At 46.0% G+C, this 18,780-nt stretch overlaps 1 protein-coding gene across 1 annotated transcript in view; it reads left to right on the top strand.

Moving 5' to 3' along the window:
* Positions 1–18,780, top strand: part of DNAJB2 (DnaJ heat shock protein family (Hsp40) member B2) — a 55,691-nt gene that overhangs the window by 9,698 nt on the left and 27,213 nt on the right. Inside the window, exons 3-5 of the mRNA XM_068246036.1 lie at positions 16,895–16,978; positions 18,035–18,144; positions 18,233–18,286. Coding sequence (XP_068102137.1) covers positions 16,914–16,978; positions 18,035–18,144; positions 18,233–18,286 — 229 coding nt within the window. The 5' untranslated portion in view covers positions 16,895–16,913. The remainder of the gene's footprint in view (positions 1–16,894; positions 16,979–18,034; positions 18,145–18,232; positions 18,287–18,780) is intronic.

The raw sequence follows: 18,780 nt of genomic DNA, 5'->3' as shown, positions 1-18,780 counted from the left end.
TTTGCCATTAGATCGACCAACTGAAAGATCCCTATCTGATCAGAGAGGGATCGTATGGCTGCCTTTACTGCAAACAGATTGTGAATCTATTTCAGCCTGAAACCGATCACAATCTGTTGAGCTGCTCCTGCCGCCTGTCCCCCCCCCCCACCGTATACATTACCTGAAGCTGGCTCCGGGTCCTCTTCTCCGCGCTGCACCGCACCCCAGCATCCCGCACCACATCCCAGCGTAGACTGTGTCACTCCGTGACCAGGAAGTTCAAATAGAGCACCCTCTATTTGAACTTCCTGGTCACTGGAGTGACACAAGAAGTTAATGTGCAGCGCAGAGAAGATGCCCGGGAGCCAGCGTCAGGTAATGTATACCTGTATCGGATCGGCCGCCGCTAGCGACGCGCTCCCTACCCGCGGGCGATCGACGGTAATTTCCCGCACCGCGCGATCGACGGACCGATCCGACTTCGGGAGGAAATCGGATCAGCGGGTGCGTTTAGCGCAAACGATTGGCAGCAGATTCGATCCCAGTAATCGAATCTGCTGTCGAACGGCGGCAAATCGGGCCAGTGTATGGCCAGCTTTACTGTTAATGATTTTTGCCTGGATTCTGACTACTTTGCCTGCCGCCTGCACCGACCTCTGCCTGGATTTTGACTACTCTCTGCCTGTCGCCTGCACCGACGTCTGCCTGGATTTTGACTACTCTCTGCCTGCCGCCTGCACCGACGTCTGCCTGGATTTTCACTACTCTGCCTGTCGTCTGCACCGACGTCTGCCTGGATTTTCACTACTCTCTGCCTGCCGCCTGCACCGACCTCTGCCTGGATTTTCACTACTCTCGGCCTGCCACCTGCACCGACGCCTGCCTGGATTTTCACTACTCTGCCTGTCGTCTGCACCGACGTCTGCTTGGATTTTCACTACTCTCTGCCTGACGTATTTGTACAGTTTGTACAATTTATTTATTTTTTAGGTGTATTCATGAATTTAATTTAACAATTTTGTGTTTCAGTCTTTTATTTCTATGCAGAATGTCTACCAGGCTTTTATTCTGATATATTTTGGTGAGTTTTGACTTGAATTGAACTCTTTAAAAATGTACCGCTTTTGACTCCTAATTCCAGACAGAAATGCACCACCAGGGAGGTTAATCCATCTCTGCTTCTGATACACCATGTGCTCTGAATCCCGCCTAGCTACATCCATCAGCACTTTCTAGTCTGGCAAGCCTGAACAAAGCTGCTGCAGTACTGGAGCGTCTGCTGAAATATTCCAAAGTAATCAAATATTTGGCTATTTCCAGCTCCAAACAGTCTGTATTAATAGCAGTGTTTATCATGATCAGCTGACCAGTTCTCCCCCGGGGGGGGGGGATGATGGGAGGCCGGAGCTCCAGCAAGTTCTGGAAGATCCTGTCTACAGCTGTCATTATCATCATCATTATTATGCAGTTTATGTAGTGCTGAACTTTACTGCAATGCAAGAAGTTATAAATCAGGATGATAACTTCTTGCTTTTACTAGGGTTGCCAGGTCGGCTGATGGAGAAAACCGGACAGGGGGTGGAGTTAGGGGCGGAGTCAGAAGCGCACTTTTATGTAGAGTGGGGCTAAGCAATGGGCTTTTTAAAAAATGTTTTTTACAGTATTTATATCGCACTGACCTCTTCTGCAGCACATTACAGAGTACATAGCCATGTCACTAACTGTCCTCACCAGTACATGCACATAAGAGACCACTTTTCACCAGTAAATGCACATAATAAGAGACCGCTTTTCACCAGTAAATGCACATAATAAGAGACAGAACAGAAAACTATTACAAAACTGGAAAACTATGCAAATAATGCAATGCATTTATGGCGTTTTTGCACAGTGAAGTGGTCGATTTCTTGCGGGAAGTTTTTAAAAAAAATTTTTTTTTTATTGAGAACAATAAAGTGGACATACATAGGCATAAAGTTAAAATATAAATCTGCGCATACATGTATGTACACATTTTGAGCAAATATAACAAATATAACAGTATAACAGTATAAATTGCGTTGTACAATAGTATGAATTCAAGTGTAAAGTATAGTAAGCAGCGGGCTCAGGCGAGATTGAATGAGATTGAAAGTCACGCCTGGACTATACGGAGGGGAGATAGAGCGGAGCCAATGCACACAAAGAGCGGAAATGCAACCAGAGAATTATGGGTCACTCACTCACCATATCTCCAGACTCCTGACCTTACCTTGCTTCCTTCGCAGATGCAGAATCGCATTGCAAATGACGTGAGTGACGCACGTCATGCGTGCGTTGGCAACGCAGCGTTGGCGTTGCTATAGCAACGTCGGGAAGCTCGGGGGCGGTACTTAAGCTGGCGTAACTTACGCCGTGTAAGCTGGCTGGCTGTGCCTTTGACTGACAGCCAGGCAGCGAATCAGCGGTCGCGCAGCGCTGGCGGACGGGTGGCGGCAAGTGGCAAAAGGCATAAAACCGGACATCTTAATTGTCCGGTTTAACATGCCTTTTTGGACAGGACACAGCGGCCAAAAACCGGACTGTCCGGCCTAAAACCGGACACCTGGCAACCCTAGCTTTTACTGATGGCTAACACGGTACAATACCCTACTGCCACTTACTGCAATGCTTCAGAGAACATAGAACACTTCATTATAACCCTCAGTGGGGCGCCTCAATCCAATGGCCTTGTCCAGGGCCACTTGGGGGGGGGGGGGGGGGGGGGGGTGGAGCTAAACATGCTATGCAAAAATGAGGACATGCAGACTCCATATAGTGGCCATCATAGGGACTTACAGCGGACCTGAACTCAGAACTTCCTCTCTGCTCTAAAGGATAAGCAATGGCATAACAACCTTTACAGAAAAACATTTCTTTGTTACAGCTGATACAAATCCTGCAATATATCTGCAGTGTGTCTACTTCCTGCTTTCATGGAAGCAGCTATAGGATTAACGTCCCGTGTTTACAAATTAGCAGCTACAGTGGTCTCAGGATAATGCTGAGAATACACTTGATAATCACGTCAGTCATTTAGAGGTTGCATGTGGTAGCTAAATAATAGGCTTATTTTCACAGCTCTGAAAGTGCATAATCGAGAAGTAAGGAGGGGGTTTGACTGGAACCACTCTACATGTTACACAGGGACAGATTGGTGTATTGCAGGGCACTTTCTCCCCTGGTTTGGTACTGCTTCCTGTCGTGTCTGAGATCCGTATAGACAGAGTTTCCTGTTTGTGTCCATGTCTCTGGGTGGGGTGACGTTCCAGGAATAGGGTCTGGCCTGCAGTGTCCTGTAGTCTGCCTGGCATCTATGGGGGGGGGGGGGGGGTGGCTGATGTCAGCTCAGAGCAGCTCAGCTGAACTTTCTGCTGTGTCATTTCTGTTTTCTCTATAGTGGAATGCGGGTAACAAAAGCAGCCCGAGATATTTCATGAAACGATTCTTCCTGGTAGCTCTTAGAACGCTTGGGTTTTATACAAAAATAAAAAGACCAGGAGCCCTGTGGTGCGGTATCTCAGGGTAATTGGACAAATGTGATTACAACAGGGGATAGTGAATGATCCCACCTACCCTGGTAGTCACTACTTCAGCTGTCTCCTGTCAGGCTGCCTCTACAGAACCATCCCCACTAAAACCACCCAGCACAGGAACTCATGTTTCTCCTTCTCCCTCATCTCTGTAAAATCTGCCCCTTTGTTGCAGACCCTGTCCCTCCTGGGCCCTGCCTGCATGTCTGGAACTCTAGCCCTGAACTCTGTATGCCTTAAAGAGACACTGAAGCGAAAAAAAATATGATATAATGAATTGGTTGTGTACTATGAATAATTACTAGAAGATTAGCAGCAAAGAAAATATTCTCATATTTTTATTTTCAGGTATATAGTGTTTTTTCTAACATTGCATCATTCTATAATATGTGCAGATTACACAACACTCAGCATTCAAAATGAGTCTTTCAGAGCAGTCTGTGAAGTAATGACCTCTCCTCTAGCAGAGGAAAAGTAAATAGTTCAATTACAGTTGAGATAATAAAAGTCAGATAACAGCCCTCTCCAGGACTAAAGGGGCCCATACACTCAGCCGATTTTCTGGCTGACCGATCGATCCCGATCGATTGATAGTTTGCAAATCGGTTGGCCAATCGACCGATCGATGGCCGATTTCGATGGATTTTCATCGAGCTGGCAGGATGGAAAATTTAGGTCGATCTGATGAGATTGCTTATCAGTTTGCATTGGCCTTAAAGGAAATCTGATGGCAAAAAAATGCCATCAGATAGAATTTCAATAGATTTCAAACTGAAATCTATTGGAATTCTATCCTGGTAAAAAATGTTCTAAAAACGCATCAGATAGATCATCAGATGCATTTCTTATCTATCTGCTGCCAATCTGACGAGTGTATGGGCATCTTAACTTAGTCGGAGAGCTTAATGGCTTGTTTGCATAGAGATAACAACTGGAGTTTCTCACCTCCTGATGTATCTGATCTTAATGTTTTTTTCCTTAGCTGTACTACACATACAAATCATAATATCATTTTTTTTTTCGCTTCAGTGTCTCTTTAAACCGGGCGTCCCCAAACTTTTTTTTTAGTCAAGGGCCAGGTCAACATGCTTCAGACTGCTGGGGGGCCGGAACATACATAAAATGATGTTGAAAAACATTACATTGAGTCTAGGGATTGATTCCCCCCAATCATGCCCGGAGGAGAACTCCCAGTAGCAGCCATTCAGTCATGCGGCACCCAAAGAACGTCTTTGTGCACCAGTGAAGCATACCCAGGTGACAACCTGTCGTCCAGTTGGACAGCAGTGTCACCTGATACAGAACTGGATTGGATGCCAGGGAATTACTGCCCGCCGGCTTCTGCAGTATGTGGGTGGGTGGGGCCAGCACTGCTAGTCTATATGTGGGCTGCCGATATTTAAAGGTGCAGTGGGCCACATCTATAAGTTATGTATTTTATGTTTGGGGGGAGGGGGGGCGAGTGGGCCTCGGGGGGCCGCATTTGGCCCGCGGGCCGTAGTTTGAGGACCATTGTCTTAAATGCATGTATGACTCATATCCTAGATCAGTGATGGCTAACCTTGGCACTCCAGCTGTGGTGGAACTACAAGTCCCATGATGCATTGCAATACTCTGACAGCTCTAAGCATAACTCGGGGAGGCAAAGGCATGATGGGATTTGTAGTTTTGTCACAGCTGGAGTGCCAAGGTTAGCCATCACTGTCCTAGATGCTTGAACTACTGTCTGTTACTTTCTCTATTGTTTGTGCCGCGTGTACCACAGACCATTCCGGGTGCAACTTCTGTCGTCCTCGGCGAATAAAGTTGCTTCTGATTGATTCTGAAAGCTTTAATACTCACAAAGCTGGGTTGCAACCAAACCTTGAAACCACAACAGAGCCTGCGGGGAGAAAACCACCTCTGCTCAGTTTGTCCCTATCCGCTGCACAGGAGCTGGGGGGTTACACTCATTTGGGCTTCTTTAGGGTAAATAAAAAAAAAAACTATAACCTCCCAACTGAGGTGTGATAATAACTTAGCAAAGCACAATTTAGAAGGCACCCTAGATTAATAAAATAAACCTGAAGCGCAAAATCCTGTTGGATCTCTCAGCGGCTTTTGATACAGTTGACCATGAAATCCTGCTTAACAGACTGCAGGAGTACTGTGGCATCAGTGGATCAGTCCTCCAGTGGTTCAGATCATTCCTGACTGACAGAACACAGAGAGTATCCCTAGGACCTATAATGTCCAAACCTGCACCTCTACAATTCGGAGTGCCACAAGGATCAATCCTATCCCCTCTGCTGTTTGCAATCTACATGTTGCCACTCGGTATACTTATCCTACGTCATGGCCTGATGTACCACTGCTACGCCGATGACACACAGCTATACCTGTCCTTCAAACCTGGTGGAACAGACCCTACTCCAAAAATAAACTCTTGCTTAGCTGAGCTACAGGCATGGATGAATGATAACTGGTTGAAACTGAATGCTGACAAGACTGAGGTCCTTGTTGTCCAAAGCCAGTGCTCGCCATCAAAACAGCTCTATCCTAAAGCAACACCAATCAGGATTGGGAATTCAGACATAAACCGCTCCAACCTTGTGCGCAGCCTTGGCGTACTAATCGATGGGGAATTGAGTTTCAGAAACCAAATTTCATCTGTAGTTAAATCTTCCTTCTTTCATCTGAAGAACATTGCAAAGATTAAACATCTGATTCCCCAGAGGATCTTCAAACCCTAGTCCACGCCTTCATCACATCACGGCTAGACTACTGCAATGCCCTTTATGCTGGCCTCCCCAAAAAGGACCTGCGCCGCCTGCAATTAGTGCAGAATGCTGCTGCCAGATTGCTAACAAACCAGCCTCGCCACTGTCACATTAAACCGATCCTTCGCTCACTGCACTGGCTACCAGTAGAATGGAGAATACTCTTCAAGATTGGACTGCTGACATTCAAATCCCTGCACAATCTGGGCCCTGGATACATGAAGGACTTGCTGAAGCTGCACCACACCTCTCACAACCTCAGATCAGCAAGTTCTATAAACTTGGTCACTCCCAGAGTGCACCTCAAAAAATCTGGAGACAGAGCCTTCTGTCATGCTGCCCCTACTCTTTGGAACTCCCTACCACAACCAGTAAAGACAGCACCATCCCTGGAGCTATTCAAATCCAGACTGAAAAGCCACCTGTTTAGCCTGGCATTTCCAGATTTATAAAATTCTTCCCCTGTACCACGATGGTCGGAGCCATGCTTATGCGCTTTGAGTCCTACGGGAGAAAAGCGCCTTACAAATGTTATTTGTTGTTGTTGTTATATAATGAACTGTATGCGTAGTGTGGTAGTGTGGATAATGATAGAACATTCGTAGCAAAGAAAAGAGTCTCTCATAATTATTTTCATTTTCAGTTATAAAGCGCTTTTTTTTTTTTTTTTTTTTTCTAACATTGCATCACTCTGTCATATATGCAGTTTACAACCCACATTATTTTAAACTATAAAACAAAGCAGAAATAATGACCCATTGAATTCCCTGCAGTAAAACCTTATCTCAAGCTGTCTCTCACTGTGTCTTGGCTGGTTAAGTATTACAGAAAACAGGACTGTATTTGGGAGGAATAGCTCAGAGAAGCTCTTTTGCATAGATAACTGAAGTTTTTTTTAACTCTTCCTGTACTGGAAAGGAAAACATCAGACGCTCTTTTCTTTGCCACTAATGTTCTAGTTATTATCCGTACCACACATGCAATTCATTATGTCTTGAGTTTAATTTTGATTCAGACTTGCTTTAAAAGCAGTTTAAAAAGGAAAGGCGGTGTTGGGCTGACCTCTCCTGCACAAACAAACCAGGGTTGACTGGAAAAAGTTGTATTCAAGGACTTAAAGAGAAACTCCGACCAAGAATTGAACTTGATCCCAATCCGTAGCTGATGCCCCCTTATACATGAGAAATGTATTCCTTTTCACACACAGACCATCAGGGGGCGCTGTATGGCTGATATTGTGGTGAAACCCCTCCCACAAGTAACTCTGAGGACCATGGTCCTGGCAGTTTCCTGTCTGTGAACCCTGTTGCATTGTAGGAAATAGCTGTTTACAGCTGTTCCAACTGCCAAAACAGCATGCAGCAGCTACATCACCTGCCAACACTAAAAATATCACCATGTGATAAATGTCAGAATGTAATTCAGGGATTTAAAAGATTTTACAATGAGCAAACGCTGACTAAATCATTTATACATAATCATTGTAAAAATGAAGCACTTTTTATTAAATTATTTTTACTGGAGTTGCTCTATAAAATTGGACCACGCATTTTACAGGAGTTTACCTGCTTCTTCGGGTGAATCAGACAACAGTGTCTTACAACTTTGGTAACGAGTTGAGACTGACCTGAAGAAGCGGGTAAATACCAGTGAAACACGTTGTCCAATTGTGCCAACATTCTGCAGCGCTGTGCAATAAATGGAGAAACATTACAGCATTATACAATAGTATACATAGTATGACAGGACAGGGACAATATACAAGTAAGGTAGCCTATGTACAATGTATGAAGGGAGAGTCGCTGAGTCCGCTGTGTAGCAGAATAGCATGGTGCCAAGTGTGGGCAGTAAACATGCGGTATGCCGGCACTACCAAACAGGAGGGGAATGGCGCACTAGGCCGAAGGTGGTGGCGTGTTTATTCAGAAGAGGGCTGTAGAGGATGAACAAGAGGTGGATCCTTAGGGCGTGCTTGAACATGTTGAGGGTATTGGCATTGGTATAGCCTGATAAAGGTGGAGGTGGGTGGGGGGGGGGGGGGGTTGGAAGGGAGCTCCACAGAGCAGGGGCTGCTCATGAGAAGTCCTGGAGCCTTCCATCTGAGCACATAATGCGTGGAAGAGTTTTGTTGGAGTGATTAGGGGAATCTTTCTGTGTGAGGTTCTGCCCATGGTTCTAGTTTAGAGATTACATCTATTTACCTGTCATCCAGCGAGCACAGATACCTTTCAGATGCCTCTTTGTTCCTATGAAGATGTTTGTGTACAGAGCAGCCATCCATCAAGTCAGCTAAAGCCGCTGTGAAGGGTGAATTTGGCTGCCAGATGGCTGACTCCATACAATGGGTATTACAAAGCTGTTTGCTTATGTAAATGGTGTTCTGCAGAACTTATGTCAGGTGTGTATAGGGCATCGGAGGGCGTGTCTGGCACATATCATGGGATTAGTGGTAGAGCATTTGGCATTTACCCCGGCATTGGGGGCTGCTCATACAGTACACCTTCTGGACCACATCCAGCATGTGTCTCTTGCAGTATGAAGTGGCACATGCGCAGCCCGTGTCCCCGCAGCGTGCGCAGCCCGTGTCCCCGCAGCGTGCGCAGCCCATGTCCTCGCAGCCCGTGTCCCCCGCAGCGCGCACAGCCCATGTCCCTGTCCCCACAGCCCAGGTCCCCGCAGCGCGCGCAGCCCCTGTCCCCGCAGCGCGCACAGCCCCTGTCCCCGCAGCGCGCACAGCCCATGTCCCTGTCCCCGCAGCCCAGGTCCCCGCAGCAGGCGCAGCCCCTGTCCCTGTCCCCGCAGCATGCTGCCTCTGTGGCTAATTTCTGTGAGCTGCGCTATTCACTGTATCTAATGTTGCTCAAAATGCAGACTACCTTGTACAGCATGAACCGTGGCCATGCATTATTAAAGCTACAATTTGGGAGGAAGGAGGACAAGTTGGAGCACAAAACATTCAGTGGGGTCGCTAAGATCCATCCCTACTCGCCGTGTAATTCGTTCATGTTGTTTTGATCCACTGTGTGCCTGCAGGTCAGCATCTTTACTGCTGGCAGACATGAGGATGGGGGGAAGGGGGGAAACAGCACCAATATACAGTATAAGGGCATATCCATAAGCGCACCCACTGACAATGTGATAGGCATAGAGAAGAGAGTTAGTAACTTGCTTGGCAGTTGGAAACAACCGGTATTTCCCACAATGCAACGAGGTTCACAGACAGGAAACTGTCAGGACCATGGTCCTGATATCACACTGTGGGAGGGGTTTCACCACAATATCAGCCATACAGCGCCCCCTGATGATCAGTTTGTGAAAAGGAAAAGATTTCTCATGGGAAAGGTGGTATCAGCTGCTGATGGGGATGAAGTTTATTTCTGGATTATGGTTCCTCTTTTTAAACCGCTGTTTTGTCAGAGTTCCCTCTGGCTCCTGTATGAGGCTTCAGCCTGTTGGAAAGGTGTAATGACCGGCAGCTTATCTCTCATTGGCTTCTATGTGGTATTAATAGACCGGAGCTCTCCGCGTGGCTGTGATCCTGTTTGCATTTTCCCTTTTTCACCTGCAGCTTTCAGTTTCCCTTATAAATAACTGATGATGAAAGTGAGAAGGGACAGATTAGGGTGTTGCACAGCCATGCGTCTCACAGCAGAGCTTGCTAACACAGGAACCAAGCAGCTGGGGTGACCCAGAGAAGGGACAGAGGAGGGTGTCACACAGCCATGCGTCTCATGGCAGAGCCTGCTAACACATGAACCAAGCAGCTGGGGTGACCCAGAACCACAAGGAATGTCTAGGGGACTAGAAGAGACTGAAAAGCTCTCTTAGGCCTGGGGCACACCAGAGGAGTTTTTCTGAGCGTTTTGAGTTTTCAAATCTGCTGCTAATGTTATCCTATGTGTCTGTGCACACTGGAGCAATGAGGTTTTGTAAAAATCCCCATAGCATTACATTGGGAAGAGCTTTTGAAACCTCTAAAAGCTCTTCCCAATGTAATGCTATGGGGTTTTTTACAAAACCTCATTGCTCCAGTGAGCACAGACACATAGGATAACATTAGCAGCAGATTTAAAAACTCAAAACGCTCAGAAAAACTCCTCTGGTGTGCACCAGGCCTTACTAAAAACAATGCTCAGTGTAATTTGCCTTCTTAAAGGGAACCTGAGCTGAGTAAAATGATTTAAATAAACACATGACGTAGCTGCAAATGTATATTACATACTAACCTCCATGTCTGCTCCTTTTAGAAGCTCACCATTTTCTTCTTACAGTGATCCCTTCCAGTTCTGACAATATTTTGTCAGAACTGAAATATACCAGTTGCTGTCAGTTCTATATCAGCAGCTGTCAGTTACAACTGAATGTGCAAGGTAATGTCCATGTTTCCCTATGGCTCAAGTGGGCGATATTACAGTTTAACAGTGTGCTGACCAGGAAGTAGAGATGGCCCAGCTTTGGAGAACTCATGGAGAAGCACATGATCAGTTTGATCAGCTGACAGATTTGTAAGCCTCTGATTTGCTGAGGTGACTTCCTGGTTTAACACATGATCATGACCAGCAAATCAGAGGCTTATAAATCTATCAGCTGATCAAACTGATCATGTGCTTCTCCATGAGTTCTCCAAGGCTGGGCCATCTCTACCAGGAAGCTGCTATGGGGTAATGGCCATTTTCAAAATGGAGCACAGATAATTCCATTGATCACAGTGGGCAAACAGGACGCAGGAGAGGAGAAAGAGATTAAGGAGTAGACTTCACAGGAGGTAAGTATGACTTGTGTATGTTTATTTTGACCTTTTTATGTTCAGTTCAGGTTCTCTTTAAAACGGAAAGTATTTGTGATAATTCAGCTTTGCCCTTTATGCCCCTAAAGCCAGGCTTACATCCAGAGCCGCTGGTGTACAGTAGGGATGATCACAGTTATGCATATTCTACAGAGTTGATGCTAATTTTTATTCAAATGTATGCAGCTTGAAAATGGCTCAATTCATTTTGAACCTGGGCTTAAATTGATTGGTCCATTTTCAAACTGCATGCATTTGCATAAAAATGTGCATAATTTCTGAAGAATTTGCATCTCATTCATTATCCCTAGTGTACAGCACGCCTATAACTTTACATTTGACAGAGCCACATCACCCCACACGTGCCTGGCATTGGTTACAGCACTTGGGGAAGAATTGAGAAACAGAGGGAGAGCAATCATAAAGCTAAGGTATATGAGAGCGCATACTAGAATTCTTATCCCAGATGCCTGCCTGGATCCGATGATATCTTTTCACAGTGGGTGTGGGCTGGGAGCAGGACATGGGAGTCATGACATCAGTCTCCCAGCATCCTTTGCGCCCATGGCTGGGAAAGAAAAATGTTTTGCTCAGGCCTAATTTTAGTCAGGGGGCGGGGATTTCAAACCCATATGTGGAATACAGACACTGGGGGTGAGAAAACTTTGTGTGGTTTAATATCTTGGCAACTTATTAGGTTTAAAGCAAACTCTCATTTATAATTTAGGTGCTCCTTTTTAAATTCATCAGCACTCTATTGATTCAGTTCCAAGCTGCAATAATGTGCGTACAATTAACCACCCTGGCGTTCTATTAAGATCGCCAGGGCGGCTGCGGGAGGGTTTTTTTTTTTAAATAAAAAAAAAACTATTTCATGCAGCCAACTGAAAGTTGGCTGCATGAAAGCCCACTAGATGGCGCTCCGGAGGCGTTCTTCTGATCGTCTCCGGCGGCCAAAAGTAACACGGAAGGCCGCAATGAGCGGCCTTCCGTGTTTTGCTTACTTCGTCGCCATGGCGACGAGCGGAGTGACGTCATGGACGTCAGCCGCCTCCGATCCAGCCCTTAGCGCTGGCCGGAACTATTTGTTCCGGCTGCGCAGGGCTCAGGCGGCTGGGGGGACCCTCTTTCGCCGCTGCTCGCGGCGGATCGCCGCAGAGCGGCGGCGATCAGGCAGCACACGCGGCTGGCAAAGTGCCGGCTGCGTGTGCTGCACTTTATTTGAACAAAATCGGCCCAGCAGGGCCTGAGCGGCACCCTCTGGCGGTACTGGATGAGCTGAGCTCGTCCATACCGCTAAGGTTTAACATAAGATTAGCATCAACTCAAAATGCGTAGCCTCTCCTTGGCCATCTAGTAAAGAGGAAACCTCATTATGCAGGAGTGCTGCCTAACTCACCTCTATATTTTAGCAGAGTGTGAAAAAGTAAAAAGCGTTTTCTGTTTGGGGTTAAAATGAACCAGAGACACTGGTGTATTTTACCATATATATCAGTGGGAACATTAGAGAAAACACCTACCCTGCTCTCTGTTTCATCCTTCACTGCTCAGCCTGCTTGTTATCAGCCCTGATAAAATCCCAGACTGAGCATTCAGCCTGGCTTTGCTCAGGAATCATTATAGCCGAGTCATTATAGCAGATCCAGAAAGGGGCAGGCTTGGGCTTGAAAAGACATCAGAGAAGACAGGCTGCACTATAAGGATTCCTGAGCAAAGCCAGACTGAATGCTCAGTCTGGGATTTTATCAGGGCTGGTAGAAGCAGGCAGAGCAGTGAAGGATGAAGCAGAGAGCAGGGTAGGTGTTTTCTCTAATGTTCCCACTGATGTATATGGTAAAATACAGGAGGCTGCTTCGTCTCTGGTTCACTTTAATAGTGGAGTTGTGTTGTAGATCAAGTCACAGGTTTGTATGACTATCCATTTCTCCCAGCATGATTACACACCAAGGAATGCATGAATCTCGCCATACAGTGTGACCTAATGCATTTATAAATACATGAATACTAGATAGATCACATGCATCGGACACCTCACTCATTACAGCACACCTGACTCTATGTAAAGCACAGAGGTATGTTCATCCTGGATCCACATACCACTGTGTGGTGTCTGATCCTCTCTGGTAGCCTTGAGTGTATCAAAGGTTCAATGTTCTAAGTAACTTACCTGGGGCTTCTTCCAGTCCCTCTCTGTAAAACTTGCAACTGCACATGCACAGAACACTCCAGCCACGGGAGTGACATCAGGGCTGCGCATGCACAGAACACTCCAGCCACGGGAGTGACATCAGGGCTGCGCATGCACAGAACACTCCAGCCACGGGAGTGACATCAGGGCTGCGCATGCACAGAACACTCCAGCCACGGGAGTGACATCAGGGCTGCGCATGCACAGAACACTCCAGCCACGGGAGTGACATCAGGGCTGCGCATGCACAGAACACTCCAGCCACGGGAGTGACATCAGGGCTGCGCATGCACAGAACACTCCAGCCACGGGAGTGACATAAGGGCTGCGCATGCACAGTAGCCTACAACAGGGCACAGTCGGGCAGCTTTCAGAGGCGCACCGCAGCAGACCGGGGGGACTGAGAGGGACCTGTTGGACTTAAAGAGGAACTGTAACCCAGGATTGTACTTCATCCCAGTCAGTAGCTGATACCCCCTTTCCCATGATAAATCTTTACCTTTTCCCAAACTGATCATCAGGGGGTGAGGTCTGTGAGACTGATATTGTGTTGAAACCCCTCCCACAGTGTGACATCATGACCATGGTCCTGTGGGAAATAACTTTTTTTTTTTTTTTTCCACCCGCCAGGCAAGCAGTTTCTCCCTCTGTGCATAGACCTCTCAGTAATGAACATTCTGTACAGATCACCTGGCAGAACTAAAGATGTCATCACTAGTGATACATTTCAGGGAAAGATCGATTTCATCGGGAAAGATTTTACCATGGGGAAACAATGACTAAATCATTTATAAATGTATATTGTATAAAATAAGACATTTTATTCATTGTTATTTTCCCTACAGTTCCTCTTTAACCCCCTCCCAACCGCCTAACGCCGATTGGCGTCAGGTCCTGTAGGCGGAGATTAGCGAGGAAAGCGTGTGGATGCCCGCGCATGTCTAGCTGCAGGGCCGTACAACTTGGCACACAAGTGATTTCCCCTACCACCCAAATCCAACCCCCCCTCTTCTTTTCTCCCCACCAACAGACCTCTGTTGGTGGGGTCTGATCGCTCCCCAGATGTGTTTTTTTTTTTTTTTTTTTTTTAAATACATTTTCCTATTTATTTTTTTTAATACCCCCTCCCTCTCTCCCCCCGCCAGCCAATCAGCGTGATCGGCTGTCATAGGCTTAAGCCTATGACAGCGGATCACTTCCCTGGAGGATCACTTCCCTGCCTACAGAGCGGACAGCCGTGTCACATGACTGTACCCAGTACAGAGCTGCCTTAGATCTCAGCGCTGTACAGTCTGATTAGATGTCTGTTTCACCGTCTAACAGTCTCCGAGTGGTGATTGGGAGACTTAAGGTGGAGCGGAGCTCCGTCATTCATGTGGAGATGCGCGTGCATTAACGCGCGCGATCTCCTGCAATCCCCATTCCTGCCAATCAGCGTGGAGTGGTCCTGGGGCTGCCGCGCTGCTCATGCCAATCAGCGTCGAGCAGTCGTTAGGCAGTTAAACAATACCAGTTGCCTGGCAGCCCTGCTAATCTATTTGGCTGCAGTAGTGTCTGAAGAGTGTATAACACTGTTACTTTATAAACTATGGGCTTGTAATTAGGGATGGATGCAAAACTGAAAAAAATGCACCTTTTTTTCCAAATAAAATATTGGCGCCAAACATTGTGATAGGGACATAATTTAAACGGTGTAATAACCGGGACAAATGGGCAAATACAATACGTCGGTTTTATTTATGGAGGCATGTATTATTTTAAAACTATAATGGCCGAAAACCGAGAAATAATGACTTTCTCCCTTTTTTTTTTTTTTTTTTTTCTTTTCTTCTTCCTGTTAAAATGCATTTACAGTAAAGTAGCTCTTAACAAAATATACCACCCAAAAAAAGCCTAATTGGTGGCGGAAAAAACAAGATATAGTTTATTTCATTGCGATAAGTAATGATAAAGTTATAGACGAATGAATGGAAGGAGTGCTGAAAGGTGAAAATTGGTCTGGTGCTCAAGTGGTTAAGTGATAAAATATACAACTGATTTTCTAAGGCCGGAAATGTCAGTTTTGTCTCTTGTTTTTAAATTGTCACCAAATCCCAGGTGTCACAAAATCCTCTGTAGCTTAACTGGGTACCCCATTGTCACTCTTGCAGTGCTTTTGAATCACTGATGGTGTCATGGCCCATATTTGAACCTGGGACTTTAGTGCTGCAAGGCGAGAGTTCTATCCACTATGCCGCCGTACCACCCACACCTGTGTTGTGTCTGGTGACTACTCTGGAGCTCAGCATGTGTGCGCTGCAGTAGCTGCCCTTGTATTGCCGACAGTTGTTATTGAGATAGGAGTGATTGCTCCAGCCAATGTGTAAACACGGCAATATATGGAGATACAATTTTCTTACAAAGATGTAATAAGTGGTGACACCTGTCCAGCAGGTACACCATTCCTGCACAACAGTCAGTAAGGGCACCACTTTAATATAAGTTGCTGCTGCTTCAGCCTATGATGTGCCACGTCCTCTCGCCTATTGATGTGTTACACATCCCCTGCATCATCAGTTGCTTAGAATTCTGAGTTGCAAATTGTAAATGTTTAACACAGTTTTGAAATGGACCAATCCAATTCAGCAGCTGCATTGACTGGCCAATTCTCGAGCTGCATACATTTACCTCATTTCTTCATAGGATCTTCCGACGCTAGTTCACGCCTTCATCACATCACGGCTGGACTATTGCAATGCCCTCTATGCAAGCCCTCCAAATACAGACCTACACCGCCTGCAGATAGTACAGAATACTGCCACATGACTGCTAACAAGCCAGCCCTGCCATGGCCACATCACACCAACCCTTCACTCACTACACTGGCCACCCATAAAATGGAGAATCCTTTTCAAAACTGGCATGCTAACATTTAACTCTTTACTTTACCTAGACCCTGGATACCTCAAGGAGTTGTTGCAACTACGTCACACCTCCCACAACCTCAGATTAAAAGGATCCAATAAAATGACCACCCCCAGAGTCCAACTAAAAACCTTTCTGTCATGCTGCCCCTACCCTGTGGAATGCCTTACCAAACCTCATCAAGACAGCTCCAACCCTGGACACATTTAAATCAAAACAGTAAAGCCACGTAGTTAGTCTGGCATTTATTATAACATTTTCCAGTGTCTACATCACTAGGTACTAATCTGGGACAAGCTTATACACTTTCGTTGTTGTTGTACGTCGACCCTGAATTGTCAGCTTCTCAGTGACTGTTCCCACTGCTTACATTATTGTGAATGGGAGAGGAGGGTTCAATGGTGGAAAGCATTAGGATACTGTACATACACATGTACAGTACATTCTTGTATTTTGTGTGAGGTTACATGGGGGAGAGTTTTCCTTCTGACTAATGCTGCTGACTTGAAAGGGGATTTTTGATGTGCTGAATCCCAAAATACTCCCGAGAAAGGTGGTTGAAGGAAGCTCTGAGCATTAGGGGAATTCAGCAGACTCTGGCAGCTGCTGTCACTTGCTATTCCTGTAGGGGAGTCACCTCTGGAAGGGCTGTGTGTGTCAGTCGGGTGTATCGCCGCTCATAGTATATACCATGCTGAGAGCCGTTTCTGTCCTCTCTCTACAGAGATCCACCGCTCGGAATCATGGGGGATTACTATGAGATCCTCGGAGTGCCCAGGAACGCCACTCAGGAGGACATCAAGAGAGCGTAAGTGCAAATGTGTGTTTTTACCTTAGCAGGAAATAGTTTTACTTACTAACACACTGTTTCCATAATTGTTGTTATACATATAGTACTGACCTATTCCACAGCACTTTCAGAGAGCTCACAATCTAATCCTACCATAGTCATATGTCCTACCATATTATTATTATTGTTATGTATTTATATAGCACTGACATCTTCTGCAGCACTTTACAGAGTACATAGTCATGTCACTTACTGTCCTCAGAGGAGCTCACACTCAAATCCTACCATAGTCATAGTCTAATGTCCTACCATATTATTATTATGTATTTATATAGTACTGACATCTTCTGCAGCACTTTAGAGTACATAGTCATGTCACTTACTGTCCTCAGAGGAGCTCACAATGTAGTCCGTGCCATAGTCCTAGTCTAATGTCCTACCTTATTATTATTTATTTGTAAAATGCTGAATAAGATGTCAGTGCCAAAAACAGTAAATGCATAATAACAATATGATATGACATTAGACTTTGGCTATGGTAGGATTAGATTGTGAGCTCCTTTGAGCACAGTCAGTGACATGACTATGCACTCTGTAAAATGCTGCAGAAAATGACAGTGCTATATAGAGTACATAGTCGTCACTGACTGTCCTCAGAGGAGCTCACAGTCTAATCCCTACCATATTCATAGTTTAATGTCCTACCATATTATTATTATTATTATTATTATTATGTATATAGCTCTGACATCTTCTGCAGCTTTTTACAGAGTACATAGTTATGTCACTGGCAGTCCTCAGAGGAGCTCACAATCTAATCCTACCAATAGTCATATGTCCTACCATATTAGTATTTTTTATATAGCAGTGACATCTTCTGTGGCACTTTACAGTTGAAAATCCCCCTCATCTTAGTGATCAGTATATTCTGTTGGCTCCAGTAGATTGCGCCCTCCCTCCCCCCCATCAGTGGGCGGCTCTGTTACTTAACCTGTTTATAGAGCGGGGGAGGGGAGGTAGAGGCGGTCAGTTGCCGTAGTGGCGCTGTATTCATTATAGTCCTCATCCCGGCAGGTATCGGAAGCTGGCGCTGAAGTGGCACCCCGACAAGAATCCCGACAATAAGGAGGTGGCAGAGAAGAAGTTCAAAGACATAGCAGAAGCCTATGAAGTGTTGTCAGATGGTGAGTCCCGCGCACTGTCTTCTGTAAGATGGTAGACCTTGTATCCTCTGCAGTCCCTTACCATTCCTTCTGCCTTCTCTTCCACCAGCGGAGAAGCGGGAGGCGTACAACCGCTATGGCAAAGCAGGAATTTCAGGGCCTGGTAAGCATTCCCTTGTTTCCATTACCTGATCATATCGGTCTTCAGTCTTCCAGAAAATGGCGGTACATTGATGAACATGATAATATTTGAGGCTAGGAAATGGGGGGGGGGGGGATTGTGGGAGCTCCGCCTCCCTCTAAAACACATTTCCCTCCATCTTTTGCTAACAAGCCGAGCCGTGCAGCCCTATAGCTGTTGTCCAGGGCAATATTTCTTAGATTATTTGCCATATACAAAGTACCTTCTAGTGGGAGTCCCATTGTCCTATGTGGTGACCCAGACGAGACCGGTAAAAAAGGCTCCACTCAGCTGAGGACATTTGGGTGCCTCCACAGGCCGTAGTGTGAATTACAGATGTAGCAGTGCTAAGCAAGTAACTTCCCTCGCCACAGCCCCGGTCCTCCGCATTGTGCCGCTTGCCGCCTGTAATGATCGCGACATAGCCGGTGGGTTGGGTCTTCTGCACGGGCATTCGTGCCTACGCGTCCATATCA

This window comes from Hyperolius riggenbachi, chromosome 7 (assembly GCF_040937935.1).
Source record: "Hyperolius riggenbachi isolate aHypRig1 chromosome 7, aHypRig1.pri, whole genome shotgun sequence".
NCBI classification, from domain to species: Eukaryota; Metazoa; Chordata; class Amphibia; order Anura; family Hyperoliidae; genus Hyperolius; species Hyperolius riggenbachi.
The sequence above is the reverse complement of the archived record's forward strand: the minus strand, read 5'-3'. Positions and strand labels throughout refer to the sequence as shown.